The sequence below is a fragment of the Zophobas morio genome, unplaced genomic scaffold, assembly GCF_036711695.1.
Source record: "Zophobas morio isolate AGI-343-1 ecotype UQ-CSIRO unplaced genomic scaffold, CSIRO_AGI_Zmor_V1 ptg000024l, whole genome shotgun sequence".
Taxonomy (NCBI): Eukaryota; Metazoa; Arthropoda; class Insecta; order Coleoptera; family Tenebrionidae; genus Zophobas; species Zophobas morio.
In genome coordinates this window covers 15,204,828-15,222,544 of record NW_026972129.1, presented here as the reverse complement: position 1 = coordinate 15,222,544, position 17,717 = coordinate 15,204,828, and the positions used below count along the sequence as shown (strand labels likewise).

At 33.4% G+C, this 17,717-nt stretch overlaps 2 protein-coding genes across 2 annotated transcripts; both read right to left on the bottom strand.

Moving 5' to 3' along the window:
* Positions 1–569: 569 nt before the first annotated feature.
* On the bottom strand, positions 570–4,009 carry LOC135135444 (mannose-P-dolichol utilization defect 1 protein homolog). Its single transcript, XM_064064495.1, has 4 exons — positions 3,773–4,009; positions 3,506–3,728; positions 3,333–3,453; positions 570–2,239 (listed from the first exon to the last, which is right to left on the bottom strand). Exons 1-4 carry the CDS (start codon positions 3,964–3,966, stop codon positions 2,112–2,114), a joined length of 666 nt encoding a protein of 221 aa, XP_063920565.1. The 5' UTR covers positions 3,967–4,009; the 3' UTR covers positions 570–2,111.
* A 349-nt stretch (positions 4,010–4,358) lies between these two features.
* Positions 4,359–17,503, bottom strand: LOC135135681 (uncharacterized). Its single transcript, XM_064064819.1, has 8 exons — positions 17,135–17,503; positions 16,776–17,078; positions 9,113–9,288; positions 8,721–9,060; positions 8,550–8,667; positions 7,391–8,455; positions 6,265–7,121; positions 4,359–4,795 (listed from the first exon to the last, which is right to left on the bottom strand). The coding sequence occupies exons 1-8, from the start codon at positions 17,279–17,281 to the stop codon at positions 4,625–4,627; spliced, it is 3,177 nt and encodes a 1,058-aa protein (XP_063920889.1). The 5' UTR covers positions 17,282–17,503; the 3' UTR covers positions 4,359–4,624.
* Between the last annotated feature and the right edge of the window lie 214 nt (positions 17,504–17,717).

Here is a 17,717-nt window from a genome sequence, read left to right as displayed (position 1 = left end):
CTGTGTTTTTTAGTCGATTGTCGTGGTTTAAATTTGCCGCCACACAAGCGTAATAAGTTGTATATTTACATCCAATTATTTTTTCTTTTCCTTGTATGTTGAAATTTGTGATGTTAAAATATTTGTTTTCATTTTTGAAAGCTGGACAGGGTTTTTGCAGCGTGAAAATAATAATTATCGCAGATTTTAAAATTTATCTGATCTTCCTCACCAAAAATTTGATAACGTTATCTCCAGATTTTGCTAAGAAAAAAATCAAAACTGATAAATAAACCCTATTTAAAATTTAGAAAATAATTTGTGACCTATTAATCCATCCTAATTTTAACATTATGGGTGTAGATTTTTAGGATTCAAAATTGTTCAACAAAACTTTACAGTTTAACATAGAAACTGTTGTTGAGTGTTGAGTACGGCCCTGTTCTCTGCATTTATCCCTTCCATTCCATTCATGAATTTCGACCACTGGCCACCTGAGACGAGTGGTTAGAACTCGGCGACAATCATGTTTTTCGCGTTGTCTTTCCGGCGTGTTCGGCATTACAGAACTTGGAAATAAAAAGTTAAACTTCAACTTTCCAAAGATTTATTCAACAACAGAATTTATAACAATCCTAACATAACACAAAAATTACTTTAATGCAAGTAAATGTCTTTTTACGTAATATAATAAATAGCAGTCTGTATACTCACCTACATGAACTAGAAATATTTGTATGAAGTGCAATAATAGCCCGTCACAACGATTCGATAGTGGAAGTTTATACATCAACATTAAATTATTGTAGTTGATTGTTTCATTGAAAGTTTTGTTTCCATTTTTAAACTTCAAATTTACAATGCGCGCCAGAAACTCTTAAACTTTGTGGTGCCAATCTTAGAGTCATTAAAATGTATAATCAGGTTTTTTGCAACAAAATCAAAAAGTTTGCTGTAAGATTACCATTCGTTTTTCTAATGTCTTAAAATTTAAATGTAAACTACGGTGTGCAATATTCCGTGAAATGTAAATGAATAAAAAAAGAGTGTTTCTTCCACTACCGAATCGATAGGAGATCTTGTACATATACAACAAAAATATCCTTTGATTATTTATTATTACTTATTATGGAATTGAGCAAATCTAATTTGGTTACATAAAACAGTTCCTTGTAAATGTCTTAAAAGAAAAAAGTGGCAATAATATACAAATCGCTTACATTAAATGATATTCAAACAACTCCCATGGACTCATGGAGTGTAGCAAAGAAAATTTAAAACGAAATCCCAAACATTATAAAAGTACCCAAAAATCATTTTTAGTGGAAGATTAAAAAAGAATAAATATAATATAAAACTACAATTATTTTTGTATTCACTTTTATACACCCACGTTTTTTTTGAAATTTCGTACTGAATTTTCTCTATATATGTTCGTCTCACAGAAAAGACAACTTACGTTTTTTACTACGGACTATCAAATACGGAGTATAGGATTTACTTTACAACTTCTCTTACATAGAAATATATGAAGTAGGTTGTAAATTAATTTTTACAAGTAAAAGTTAAAAAAATAATTAATTATGTAGTATAGTTTGTCACATAGAATGCAACACAGTATGGGTTCAAGGATACACAATCAACTTCAAACATGACATTTTTTGAACACCCGTTATTTATCTTTTTTGATATACCTTTAAAAACTCTTTCAGAAATAAAAACCCACCAACGCCACATTTTAATTCCGAGAAAGATAAAACAAATCGATCGTAGTAACAAAATTAAGCAACCAGTTAAATTTTATATACAATCATTTTATACGTGAATTAAAATACAACAAGTGGTGGTTTTTTAAATACTGAAAGAATTGCTATCACAATGTTTACACTAAAATCGTGTCACAATATCGACAACCCTTTAAAACGATGAAATTAAAAAAAATGACACTCAATGAGCTAAAACTAAAACGAAATTATTGACACTCCAATTGTGAAACTGGTGCACTATCACATTACAAGTCTGCTGTAAAATCCGTTGTTCTATGATGGCATTTCATTCATATTTATAAGTTTTACCAGTTTTATATGCAAAATCTTACCGAACATAATAGAAATATAATTTTACTAACAACCTTAGTCTTTTTTAGGATGTTTGTAAACGTAAGCCGCTACCATAACAGATGAACTTAAAACAACATTGACGGTGAAATTTAAGAGAAGAGATAAATCTGCTGAGTCCATGGAAATAGTGAAAACGCGTGCTGAAACACAACATTCCTTGAATATATAGTTCACATTCTCAATATAATAAAATTTCATTTGCTGTTTTTCTTTCAATTTCTAAATTCATTTTGAATTTTTTGTATGAACAGTTAAAACACTCAGCTCAGTTAGTTTTGGTCAAATTTTTGTTAAGATGAATTGAAATAGGAGGAATTTTAATGCATTTCAGTGTTAAATGGGTTAGTTGAAAAAGTCATCAAGTTGACGGTTTTTTTCGGTTAAAAAAACAGCGAAAAACGCATTCCACCATTAAAAAAGAAGTAATGATTACACCTCAAAGCCAAATGTTGAATTTTTCGCGGGTTTTGAAAATTTATGCACATTTCTCATTTTAGCGGGATATTTTTTTAAACTCTTAACCCATTTCTCTTTAGCTGTCGAAATTTTGAATTTTACGCAAACAATGGATTAAAATTTTGTTTCCAGAACCTTCTGCGATCATAAATTATGTTGCTCACTCGTGATGGTGGACACCTTGTATACATATACACATTTATGATGTTTTAATACAGTGAATTCATTGTTACGATTTTGGAAAGTTTGCGTTTTGCTTGTTGACAGATATGCAACCCAACATACATTCCGACAAACCGTCATAAATTAAATCCACGGTAATTAATGTCAATTTTGACTTTTTTCCAAAAAATCTCGACATACACCTCAAACATTAAGGGCGAATTAAGAAACTATAATACAAGCACATAATCATTCCATTTTATAAAAATTCTGATTGGCTACACAATTAATTGAGATAAGAACTTTTTATTGACAATTTTAGTGCAAAATTTGCCAATACACTTGGCAATATTTTTAATTTTACTATTCAAAACCTACTCATTCTTTATCGTCCATAATTTACTTTAGTATCCAGCACCGCTTTATTACACTGGACATATCTTATCACATTTCAAACATGTATTTTAGTCAACAAAGCTTTTATAATAATCGTGGTAGCATTTAAAAAGCAATAATAACGACGTTAGTAACGCCTTTTAAAACTATTAACTATAAATCACTATCTAAATTACTTGTTTTATTTTAAACAAAGCCTAGATTTCTAACTATACTTACTAAAATTTGTGAATGCTGAAATAAACCAAGTCAAAACACTAACAGACTCAGAATTTTTTGATCTCAAAATTTCCATTAATTGTACTACTTTTGAGGAAGCACCTATTGGAGTACATAGCGGCTAAAAGATTCAACAAATACAAAAATATTCAAAGTGAAATATTCAAACCTACCACCAGGAAAGCTATTATCCCTACAGGTACAGTGCCTAAAAGCAGCCCCGCCGCAAATAAAGTGTAAATAACACTTCCTACCAAGCCAGATATATTTAGACAATTTTTATAATACATCACACAATAAATTAGGACTATTTCCTGTATAAGAATAATAGGGTACTCCATATATGAGAGAAGTGCATACCCATTTCGAAAGTTGTAGGAAAACATTATAGTATAACTAAAAAAATCACGGTACTTTAAAAAGTAAAATTTATAGTTTACCTTGATAATTCCATTAATAATCCTAGAAGATTAATGCCATTTGCATTCTTAACCTTCAAAATGTTCAAGATTTGTGGTATTTTTAAAATAAAACATGTTGAGATTGTTATTATACTTAACACGTCTGAAACTAACTGTAACACCGATACTTCTTTTGCGAGTGACATGATTAAAATGGAGAAAAAACTAAACATAACCAGCACACAATTATAAAATCAAACACACATGAATGTCACATCACAGGTGTCTACAATTTATAGACTAGGCAACCAGATATACATGGAAAATTGTTATGTATTACAAAACACAGTATTTCATTACCAGTTTTGCATTGCTGATAAATTATAAAGAAATTAATTACAACATTTTTAATTCACAATTTTTTATTGTTAAAAGTACACCTACCTAGTATATTAATAATCCAATATAGAACGCAGACATTATTACATAAGACAAGTACTTTATCTTATCCTCGATTCTTTGAATTTGTTTCGATATGATGTATTTAACGTCAAGTTACAACAATGTTAACATTTGAAATAATACAACAAATTGGAGGAATAAGATATATACGGAACGTTCGGAATAAAACAAAAACTGAAACAAACTGTACTGTCTCAATACCCACTTACACAATTTCTACAAACTAAGTATATAATCTCAACTGCCTTTTACACCAACATTTACTTAAGTCTATTCTGATTCAATCCATCCATCCAACAACACCGTGTCTAAGTAACACCCTTTCAAATTAAATTTCCTATAATAAATTCTAATGTCTAAAATACAATAAACACATATTTGAAAATTAATATTATTAGATGAATGTCAACAATGGTGAAAGTTACAAGGTTACTCAACTAGATCAGTGATAACTTGGGCGATGTCATCATTGTGTCGTGCCAATAGAGTAGCATTTAGATCGGGATTCCAAAATCCCATTTCATTCAATATAACCAGATTTTTTGCACGAAGAGATTCAGGATTTTCAGTAACCCAGTGGCCATTTACCCACCTTCCAGCCTAAAACATATCAGACATAACATTAATCTAAAAATACAAACATGTATGGTCTAAGGTTAGTTAAACAGAACTTTCCTCTTTAAAAGTATTTTTTTGTAATAACGGATTCATAAACGGCAAGTATAAGGGTATGTTATTTTATACAATTTAAATGACGTTTAAAAAAAAATGAGGGGACATTATCAAATTGTTGGTGGGTATGATTAGCCAAACTTTTTTACCACCTACATAATATTCTTAATACAAAATTTGACAACAATCCGTCAAGCAGTTTCGGAGGTTATGTGTCTAATAAAAATCAACACAGACAACATACAGACAGACAGAAACGGGAGGCCACATTTTCCGTATTCTAGGGGTCATGAAACGTCGAGAAAACATGACAGTCGACAATCGAGTCCATCGGGCGACTTGTTAACCCGATAGACCCGATTACAATACTTCCTTTGCTTACGCTCGGGAAGTAAAAATAAAAACATATTACAAAAGGGCTAATATTTTTTTACTATACATAATTCGTATATGTACGCATTATTAAAAATATGTGTACACTGAACCACAAAAGATTCGTAAGATTGTAATTAATACATATTAATAAAAGTTTGAACTGACGTCATCGAATTTTTGAAAGGAAAAAACATGATTTATGATTGATTAGCGATTTTTGTAGTTTTTAAGAGTTTTAAAACTTTAAAATTTTGAAACTGTAAAATTTCGTGACAATTTTTTTTAAAGCCTACGTGCATAACGTTAAAAATGGGGACTGACGTTTTTTGAGATATTTAAAAAACGTTTTGAAACTCTTGGTCGAAAACCATTGACACTTTGAATTATTCGTATCAGCTCCTGAACAATTTTTTGAGCATTTTTAGGCAACTTTTCAAAAATTTTAATTCTTCAATACAATTTTTTTGAGCATTTTTCGAGACTTCGAAATATTAAAAAAAAAAATTTCGAACAGAATTTTTCTAAAATCTTGGTCGAGGACCATTCACACGTATATTTTTCGATACATCCCATTGACATCTACGTATCTACATCCCAGAATTTTTTGAGCGTTTTTCAATATTTCGAGATGTTTAAAAAAAATTTTTCAAACGTAATTTTTCGAAAATCTTGGTCGGGGACTATTAACACTTATGTTTTTCGAATCAGCTTATGACATTTATATCTCAGAATTTTTTTACTACTTTGGGCAACTTTTCAAAAATCTCAATTTTTCAATACCTCCCATGTGAACCCTTTGACTTTTTTTGGATCTTTCGAGATATAAAAAAATCATTTTCAAAACGAATTTTTCGAAAATCTTGGTTGGGGACCATTAACACATTTCGAATCAGTTCATTCAGATTTAGTTAAATTTTTGAGGATTCTTGATTATTCAAAAAATCTCATTTTTCAACATGTTGATTTTTGTAACAAAATCCAAATTTTGGTTACTCACTTAAACCTGAAAAAATGTAACTTACCTCCGGTTTAGGTGACGCCAGCATGTTGATTACCGACCGCGCAGTGTTAATGGCGGAAGAAGCCACATTAACAGCCCCATTGACGAAATTCTCTGGTAAAATATGGTGAACAGGTGCAGCCTGAGCCAGCTCTGGACTTTTCGGTGATTCCGGTTGCTGGGGCGGTTGAGGTGGAGCAGACGGACTTTGGACTGGTTCCTGATACCGTGGACCACATTGCTGGTAATTCGGTACATGCGGGAACTGGGCAGGTGAACGACAATGCGGGTAATAGTGATTTCCTCCATAAGACGCAAAAGGACATGAAGGATGAATCGGTTGGTCAGGTGTTGGATGGTGCTCAACGAAAGACGAGGACGAATTATCCAAAGGTCCATACGGGTCATTCCTTAGATGCATGGAATTTGCTCCGTCCATGGTTAATGGATCAGTCAAGTTGTATTGGGTTGGAGAGGTCGACCAAGTGTAAGGTTCAAACGAATCCATTCTGTTCAAAGAATGGGTCGACTGGTCCTTGTTACGGAACACCTCATAACCGGGTTGGTTTTGTGGGAAAATAAATAGCCGTCCGGCTGAGGCATCCGTCGCAATTTCTGGTGTAAGGGTTGGTGAAGGTTTGTTGCCTTGAGTAGTGTCACGGATGTCTTGTTTAGGTTCAGAGAGTGGAGATTCTGATTTTGCAGGAGAATTTACTTGTTCATTGGTATTCTCTTTTGAATCTATAGATTTTTCAGCAGGTCTTTCGTCATCAGTGGAGATAGGACCTGGAGCTTCTTCAGCGCTGGCTAGAAAATCGGGACGTAAAATGTGTTTTGGAACTGGCAGTTTATTGCCGTCAATTGTGATGTAAACGTAGCCTGTAAAAACAAACAAAATAGAAATTTTAAATCTACATGAATTTTTAAATCATAGCAGTTTATTTCAAGTAGAGTGGAAATACTACAAGAGAGTCGAAGCTAAAATTACAAAACAGAATGACGAATACAGCTGACGGTACCAATAGTTTCCTTCCCCTAAATTCGCCAGTAGACCCGTCCCGGCGCTTTTACGTCCACTGCGACATTTTATTAGTACGTTCTTCTCATAGTATTCCCATTTTACTTACAACTTAGTTACAAAATTTTACCTGAGTTATCCTCCTTTTCTTCACAAACTGGAACTTGCAAAACGTCATAACCGCTACTCACTGAAGAATCTTCACTTTCAGCTTCTGAAATCGATCCCTTCGAACAATTATTATTTTCCATAGTCCCGTTGTTGTTATTGTTATCTTCACTCGTTACCACGTTCAACTTTTCTTCCTTATTTTCTTTTTCAACAGCGGGCGCTTCTTTATTTGTGGACAAATCCACAATGAGATCTTTTTCCAGGATTCCGTATTTGTTAGATGTATCTTTAAAGTTAGTTTCGTAATCGTCAGAGTATCTATCGAAGGAACAAACGCTGTCCCAATCTGAATCCGGCAGAAAATATTTCACATCTCCGTGTTTCAAAGTCATGTCTCCACAGGCATTGTCTGCCACAGTTGTAGGTCTAATAATTGCGATACAATTATTATCAGCGAATACTTGTCCCGTTGAACAATACGTTTTTAGAGACTGCTGTACAATCGGTGCTTCTGATTTTGTCTCCCACCCTATGATCTTCTTGACTGGGATTTCGATTGGTCTATACAAACTGCGATTGGCTCCTGGAGGGTACCAGAGTATTCTTTCGGTCTCAGCTGGCACAGAAATGGTAAACACTTTTGATGTGTCCTCAATTCCTCTTGGGTAAATCACAATTTTCGGCGATTTTAATTCTTCCTCGGCCTCAATATTCTCCGAACGACTGGGAGGCGAGTTCTCGGGGGATTTTACACCATCTTTCGTTTGAGTGCTACCGTTATTTGCACAGGCTTCTTCTAAAATGTCAAAGGACGCTTCGTCGGGTTTGGTCAATTCCAAAGGTTTGTTTTCATCAATTTTATTTTTCTCGAAGAAATCGTGAACATCTTTTTGGAGCAACGGCTCGAGATCCACATGGAGAGGTTTGGATTTGTTGATGCAAAACTCGGGTTGGGGAAAGCTCGAAACGGGGGAAATGGTAGCTATTAAAGGTTCCTCAACGAATATGTAACAACTGAGAGAATTTCCAAAACGAACATTTCCGTGATAAAAATTCCAATAGCTTTCGTAAGTGCCAGATTTCTCTGCAAATAAAAATATATAAGCACCAAGAGACGATTACTTAATTCAACGTAAGCCCAAAATCAATAATAAAAAAAAAATACACACTAAACTTACTTGGTACATCAAAATTGACAGAAATGGTTCCCTGTTCTCCCGGTTTTAAGCAAGGACAGCGCACACTCTTCACAGTGGGTAGCAATTCAGCCGACCCCCAAGTTAATCGCAATTCAGTCTAAAAACCACAAGAATGAGTTAATGTACAACTGTAAAATAAAATAACACTACATCTGAAGTCCACTGCTGTTTTCCAGTGTTAGTAATGTACCAAGTATGAAGATACACTTCGCCACCCATCATACAATGATATCCTGCTGAATTTGCAGCAGATCCGTTCATCAGTGGAGCACCATCACTGTCCACGGGTATCTCGGTCTGCACAGTTTCCTTTTTCGGTACAGCAACTGAAGCATTTTTACCTCTACCGCCAAAATATCTATGTTGTTCACTTTCGATTTTATTCATCAAAGCTTGCTTCCTTTCTTTTATCTTCTTTGTTTTAGCGTCCAGTTTATCTAGTTTGTTTTCCAGTTTCCGGTCGAATTTTAGGTTCTTCGAAAGTTCTTTACTGCAATTTCAAAAATGTCATTGAAACGTAGACTATCGGAGATAAAACTTACTCGATGGGAGTTTCACCAAGACCTCCGTGCTTTCTGGATCTTTTTGATGTTTCCGGCTTACTTTTCTTTGAACAGGGAATCACGGTTGGTATGCTTTCTTTCTCCTTTTCTTTGGCGCTTGCAGCCAAATTGGAGGAGACAGCATACATGATTTCGTCAACAATGTCTCTTTTAAACTAAAATAAAAATTAGCTTCAGGACACAAATTTCAACCCAAATTGATGTATAATCGTTTATAATCACCTTGTATAAATTAGTGAAGTACAAACTCAAGTGAGATTTTAATACACTTAATGCTAACGTGGAAGTAGCCATTCGTTAAATGTTAATTATAGTTTTCACTCGGGAAGTAAAATCGTGAATCCTCCGTTGACAAAAGTGGTTATTTTTTTATAACGAAAATTGTTTGAGTAACATCCTCCCACATTTATCCAACGAATAATCGTTAAATCGGCTGTTATCAACAATAGTTTACGACAGAAGTTAAATGTATCTATTGTCAGTTCAAGAAAATAAATTCGTTGTGTGGATCGTGATTAATTTTTAAAGTTTTCATTTAGCTTTCATGTAATTTAGACACCTTCATGTATTGAACTGATACCACAACAAATGTGAATTGCGTTTGTTAAAAATATCCAGCAACTGATAATCCAACAACGTATGAGATCATCCTGTATCAAAATTCATATTTAGAGAACTCACATGACAATGTATTATAATTTATGTGGTGATTCATTTTTGTTATCAGTTCAGTCGTGATAATTTTTTTGCGATGAGTAAAACTTCATCTAGTCAAGTAATTAAAACGATAAAAGTTTTGTTTTTGGTACTAAAATAAGCAACTAAAGCCAGCAACTAGTAAGGATATTGAGTCCAGCAAGTTACGATTTTATTCTAGTAATTAGATACAACATAAACGGTATTCCGTTTTATTTTTTAAATCGATATTTTGCTACGATTTTATGACAGATATCGCAAGTATTGTCACTGATTTATACTCTTTCTACATTATATAGAAAGAAAAATTATTTTTGAAAATAGGTAATAATCCAGTAATTTGTGAAGCATCCCAAGAATTTAGACTTTTTTGCGAAAGTGTGGATATCATGGGAAAAAATCAAGGCGAATTCATAAACCACAAGTACTAGAGTATGTTATTTTATTAAATTTAAGTATTATTTATTAATTTATTATGCAACGTTTTGACGTCATTGAATTGTTCATAATTGCAAAATCCATTGCAAAAATGTACTATTTTAACCATGTTTAAAGTTTCTTGTTGTGAAAATATGGCTATGTATGTTAAGAAAAAAAAAACAAAACATAAGCCCCACCCACCCACCCTATCTCAATTCTGATATTTTTTGATTCGTCATAATCCGAGGGGCGGCGCTATGTTCTTAAGTTATTATACAAAGAAAACTAAACGTATTAATTAAAAAGAAAACCAAAAGACAAGCCCCACCCATTCGTCTCGATCTCAATCGTGATGAATTTTTCATTCATTGTCAGGCAGAGGGGCGGAGCCTAGTTGCAAAATCCACATTTTCTTACAAAAATTTACCATTTTAAATTTGTTTTTAGTATCTAAGTATAAAAAAATTCATCACAGTAGAGATGGGGTGGGTGGGCGGGGTTTATATTTTGGCTTTTTTCCTTAATATACATTTTATTCTTTGAACAACACGATACTCAAAATCATGTTTTTAATTTTTTTAAAAGAAGTATTTTGCAGTTAATCTTCGCCCCCTTGATTCACGGCGAATAAAAAAATCATCAGAATTGAGACAGGGCGGGTGGGCGGGGCTTATATTTTGCCTTTTTTGTTTTAATATGTGCAGACTTCTTTTCACAACATGAAACTTAAAACATGTTTGAAACGGAAAATTTATATAAAAAAATATTCTGCAATTAGGTTCCGCCCCATAATTGCAAAATCTATATTTCCTGGCAAAAATGTACCATTTTAACCATGTTTTAAGTTTCTTGTTGTGAAAAGATGGCTATGTATATTAAGAAATAAAAAGGCAAAATGTAAGCCCCGCCCTCCCGCCCTATCTCAATTCTGATGATTTTTTTTCATTCGTCGGAAGCCAAGGGGCGGAGCTTAATTGTAACATGTTTATTTTTCTTCGAGAAATTTCCATGTGAAACATGTTTTTAAGTAATCGTATTATACAAAGAAGTCTAAATGTATTAATTATAAAAGAAAACCAAAAGAGAAGCCCCACCCATCCGTCTCGATCTCACTCCTCATGAATTTTTCATTCGTTGTCAGACCGAGGGGCGGAGCGTACTTGCAAAATCGGTATTTCCCTATACAAATTTACTATTTTAAACATGTTTTTAAGTTTCTTGTTCTGAAAAGACGTCTACGCATATTAAGAAAAAAGGCAAAATATAAGCCCCGCCCACCCGCCCAGTCTCAATTGTGATGATTTACTTATTCTTAGGAACTTAAAACACTTTTAAAATGGTAAATTTTTGTAAGAAAATATGGATTTTGGCAATTTGGCTTCTCCCCTAGGTATGCTAAAGATTTTCAATTTTTCGATATTACAATTTTAGGATTTTTCAATTTTTCAACTTCTCAATTTTTTCATTTTTCCATTTTCCGATATTTCAATCTGACGATTTCTCAATTTTTAATTCTTCAATTTTTCGATTTCTCAGTTTCCCGAATAAGCATTTTCATTTCTAGATTTCTCGATTCTTCAATTTCTCCTCCATTTATCAATTTTTCGGTATTTAGATTTCTCCTTAGATCATATAATAAATAGATACCACCATGCCGTGTTCTTTCCCTAGGACAGCCTGTGACGACATCCTCCTGTCACACATCTCTCTCGTGCATGGAGGGATTACAATGAAGCTATCCTTGCCTGATCACTATTTGAATTTTGCGCGCCTAAATTTTAGGAAGTATGTCGGAATTAACTTCGGAAGAAAGATGTTGACAGCTTGATTTTATAAATAATTCACAGTAGATAACGAAAGTAATAGTAAATTATTGGGCAGCAATTGTGATCCTTTATGACTATATCACTTAAAATAGGATCTTTGTTCTAAATTCTAAAATTGTTTTTTGTACAACAACTCGAAAGAGAGGTTAGAAGAAACATCTGTCAAAAGCGATTTGTTGCGCTGGTGCGGTACAAGGATGGAAGTGAAATAGACATATGCAGATGAAATGCATAAAACAAAGATGAAGATGTGGTGATCACACAAGGACAGCATTATACTACTCCCCTGGACGTAGAAAACGACAACAGATAGCTTCATGTCTAGTCACACCTTTCAGTTTGAGTATTGGTATCTATTTATTATATGATCTAAGGATTTCTCTCATTTTCAGTTTTTCGATTTCTCGATTTTTCTGTTTCAGTTTTGCCTTTTTTAAATTTTTCCATTCTTCAATTTTCATGAAAGTCAAAGCAGCGGAATTTTATTGCAAAATCGTTATTATTTCTCTATAAGAAATTCTTACCTTGTAAGACATGTTTTTGAGTATCGTGATATTGCAAAAATATTATGTATATTAAGAAAAAATTAAAGCCAACGATTAAGCCCCACCCATACCTGTCCTGACCTAAGTAGTAATGAAGTTTTCATTCGTTGAGATACCTAGGGGCGGAGCCTAATTGTACAATCCATATTTTCTTACAAAAAATTACCATTTTAAACGTGATTAAATTTCTAAGAATAAAAAAAAATCATCACAATTGAGATAGGGCGGGTGGGCGGGCTTACTTTTTTCTTTTTTGTTTTAATATGTGTAGATTTCTTTTCACAACATGAAACTTAAAACATGTTTAACATGGAAAATTTGTATGAGGAAATATTGATTTTGCAAAAATGCACCATTTTAACCATGTTTTAAGTTTCTTGTTGTGAAAAGATGGCTATATATATATGGAAATAAAAAGGCAAAATATAAGCCCCGCCCACCCGCCCTATCTCAATTCTGATGATTTTTTTTATACGTCGGAAGCCAAGGGGCGAAGCTTAATTGTAAAATGTTTATTTTTCCTCGAGAAATTTCCATGACCGTCTATGCGATATTCCATACTATTATCCGTCTAATAAAAATCGACAGACGACGGACAGATCACAGACAGACAAATAGACGGAGACCTTGAGCAATTTTTTCATACTCTAGTGGTCATGAAACGTCGAGAAAACATGCAACGTAACAATGGGCCGGATGGACCGTATTACGATACTTCGGGAAGTAAAAACCGGCGAGTCAACAAAGCAAGTTGAATGACAATTTCATTGAATAATTAAGACAATAAACAGGGATAAAAGAGTAAGGATGAAATGTATTAAATTTCCCCTTCTCGGTGCAAATAAAATTTGTTTTAAACATTCAAATCAAAAATAATTCCAAATTAATTAATGTCATTTATTAGTGGGTTTACAAACCATAAAATTTCCATAGCGATGTGATGAGTAACTTTAGAAATTTACAACAAACAAAAACATCGTTGTTTTCGTTACTGAAATTGCATCCAAATGAGGTCGTATTCAAATCGTTTTAACATAAGGCTGACGTGTATTTTTGTGGTGGCAAGTTTCACAAAAATGTGTGTTAAATAAAAACACTGCAAATGTTGAAGTTAGGCAATTGTGAACTGTAACATACTAGCAATAAAAGCGCATAATCTAGGATAATTTAGTAATGCAAAAAAAAAATGTTTAGAACCTAATATTTTTCGCCAAATTGTATTTTGTATTTTGTATTATTAATATAACTGTAAAAACGCTTGACACTGTTGAAATAGATTTCTGAAGTACTGAATAGCTCTAAAAATATACTACTTTGTAATAATTATTTATTAGATAGCACACGCAATTTTGCTTGTCCACTTGAGAGAAGGCCCGACCACGTTCGCTCTCAGACAGATCTGTCGAACTCTCCGAGAGTCAACTTGAGAGCAGAAGTCTCGAAAGTATTTATCTCAAGTGGACACGTAGTTTAATGAATAAAAGGCATGCGGGAAGAATATAATTTATCTATCTCTACGGTCAGTAAAAGATTTCTTTATGACGTGCATTTTCTGTCGAAAGCATTCCAGAAATTGAGAATTCCGTTTACCGCTCCCTTGTACCTTCACTCCTAAACCAGAGTCACTTTGTACTACATATTGTGTAATTCTGTGTTGGGATAATTACATCGAAATATTGCAAAAGGAAAATACAGAGGTTCCTAGAAAAATATTTAATGTAACAATTTCAGAAGTATAAAGTAGCCAAGTGGCTATTAAAGCAGCAATAAAATTACAATAAAAACATTATTTGTAAACTGGTGTTTATTGGAGGATATTTAGACCAGACCAGATAATACTGAAACAGATGGGATGATCTTTTCTACCTGGACTTTCGTTCAAACCCACCCCACCCAGATGTTTATTCCTAAATATAGGACCGAGATGTTATTATGTGTAGGTTGCAACTGGAAGCTTGTTTTATGTCCTTGTTTTACCCACCTCTAGAGGGAAACGAAACTACCATTGTCCTTTGGATACACAAGCCAGAGGTTTCTTAATCATTTTTCAAGGGCAAGGACAAATTCCCTTTCTTTACGTTGTTAAGACCGGTACGAGGTTCACATTGAGATTTTTTTTCGCTTTACTAACGCGAATTCGATATTAATTTGTGTAAATACAGCGAAAACCAATTAGGGATGAAGAAATCTCTCGTTCTCCCATTAGGGATTTTAAGATAAAGATACAAAAAAATACATCATTTCTAGTTCGGAACTACAAGTAAATTTAAACTCGGGAACTACAAGCTACCCTTGTTTCACTATACTTGAGCGATTAAATCGACATTTTAGTTGTAATCCTGTTGTCGCTTTAAAAAGTAACCCAGTAACACCGGTTTTGGGTTAGCGACAATTTGGAACAATACAAAAGAAAGGTCACTTTCTTTGTAAACAAACCTGACTACTTGTTTACACTTTCAATAAGACTTCTGATATTTGCGGTAATCCATACTGGAGTACCATAAACACGGAGTAACACTGATTGATTTTTTTTAAGTGTAAACGAAGAGTTAACTTACACAAAATTATAAATACAACGTACTCAAACCACGGTACGAAATGCATCACTGAAGTAAGAAACAGAAATCAGTAATCATTAAAGTATAAAAAATCAAATCAGTTTTGTAATTTAAAGGCTAACGAGGGTCAATTTTCATAAAATTATATTATGTAGGTTTCAAATTATCTTAAAAGCCTATGCAAAAGTCGACAGAAACTTCAAATCATAAAAATATTACAGCGGTTCCCTACTTTTTGGCTACTCTTTGACATTAGAACCACAATAAATAAGAATGAATAAAGGTTCTGACTTAATAATGCCGAGAAATCTTTAAAACAGTTGTAACAATTCTTTCAATTGCTCGTTTGTATTTAACTTGACAAGAATATCTCGTTTAAATTTATAAGTCACAAATTAAGTATTAAGTAAATTTAAAAGCATGCTGTCAATTAATTTTTGTTTTTACTCTCTGAGCGTAAACTAGAAAACTATTGTTGGGGTACTAGCTAATTCATAACCTCTAGAGTAGCGTCTGTCTGTGTCGATTTTTATTAGACAGATAATCTTTAAAACTACTACTAATAATATACTCCTGTACTCGTGGTTGATGCATCCGCCTTGAATTTTATCGCAATTACCTTATGATTTTTTTTTCTTTAAGTTTTACATGAAAGATATACCCTATGATTGAAAATCAAACTGAAGAGTTGGTTATAAGACTAGTTATACAGATGGTGCTACTGCACAATTGACATTCTGTCAGTGTCAAATTAAACACGTGGGTTACACGTGTATCTTTTCGCCGTTCCGGTACTAGCTGCACAAGAAAAATGTTTTGTGTTGAACACATTTTTTTTTGAGAAATTCGAGTGTCAAAAAGTGATTAATTTAAGTACCAACCAAAGCTTGACAGGTAACGTCAACTCGTAAATCATTTTGTTTTCGCTGGTTATGCAAATATTATGAAAGACTGAAGAAAACGAAGATTGCCTTAAGGGTTCCGTTATCAATTAAGACACGTAGAACTCGATAATTTGTACGCCAAACATCCTAAATACCACGATTCCTTTATCGCGAATTTAGGTTGGATTTGTAGGAAAAACTCATGTAATTGATAACATAAATTTTCAATGTGTTCATTGGTGATTTGACTCGACATTGACAGATGTGTGACGCATGCACCTAGCATGCACATACGTTTCTTAAACAACCAGTCTACCTAAATTAGAAATTTAATCCATCATCATGTGGAAGGCAATATCATTATTTTAATTAGACGAAACTTTTGTGTAACAAAATATCACCTGCTTACTCAAGAGTAATGTTTTTTCACTTTGAAAAATGTGAACAATTTGCAAAATCATGCCTTCATTAACAAGTACACAATATGTAACCAACACGCCAACATAATCAATTACTGAAGATGTGAGAAGCCTGTGTTGTTTTAAACATGAATCGATAATAAAAACCAAACAATCAACAATGAATTTGTGTCAGATGACAATGCGTTGCAATAAACTTCTATTTTTAAATAGGCAAAGTTCATTACATGATTCATTTAGATTGCATAATATTATGCACAATTGAGTAATTACATAGATCAAATTTTTACTTACCTGTTGCATGTAGGCAATAAACCATTCAGGGGGTGTAATCACGTTACTACCCATTGAATCAAGATCAGGTTGTGTTGCTTCAGATTGTGTTTCTACATCATTAGAATGCTTCTTCGGTGCTTCAGGTTTGGCAGTAGAAGCCTTACCCAGCTTGAGGAGAATGAGTTCTCCAAGTCTAGCTTTCAAACGAAACGCAGCCAAAGCTAAGTCAAATGACTCTTGGGAATCAATAACCCGTTCTTCGTCATTGTCAGTTAGATAAGTAACTTTCACATCACTACTTGCAACACCGGCATTTTTAATCTGGAAAACATCGCCATTTTCTAAATTAAATTAGGCGAAATATTTTTGGAACTTACCAAATATGATTTAAACATCTCGAAATTGGAAGTTGTTGTTGGGGTGTCAAACATTCCTATTACGTTAGATTTGTCACCTCCATTTTCGGCTTTATTCCTCCATTGTAAATTAAAGACAAGTTCAGAGCCTTTCTTTCTGGTACCCATGTTTAGCTAAATAGCAGTCAGCAGTTGTAATTTATCGATCTACTTGATAAAGTGTATGATTGTCACCACCGACACAACACGGTATTAAATGATGTCTTTTCACTATTGTGCGTCAAAGCCCTTCGTAACTTTACAACATCTAAATTTTGTCTAGTAATGAATAACAACAATGACCTGTCGTAAACATCACCATTACCACATCAGTCAAGTGAATGCCCAATAAGAATCGCGTATGACATACATGCGCTTTAAGAAACTGCGTAATTTTGTTGTTCTAATTTTTTTATGCAATGACAGCGAATGCAAAACGTTGGCAGCGGCTGATTTACTGGTTGCAGATATTGAAAACAAAAATGTGTTTTCGTGTAAGTACACGATATGTCAAAAGTGAGGTTGTACGAAGTGAAGTGGTTCATATAAACTTAAATTAAAATAA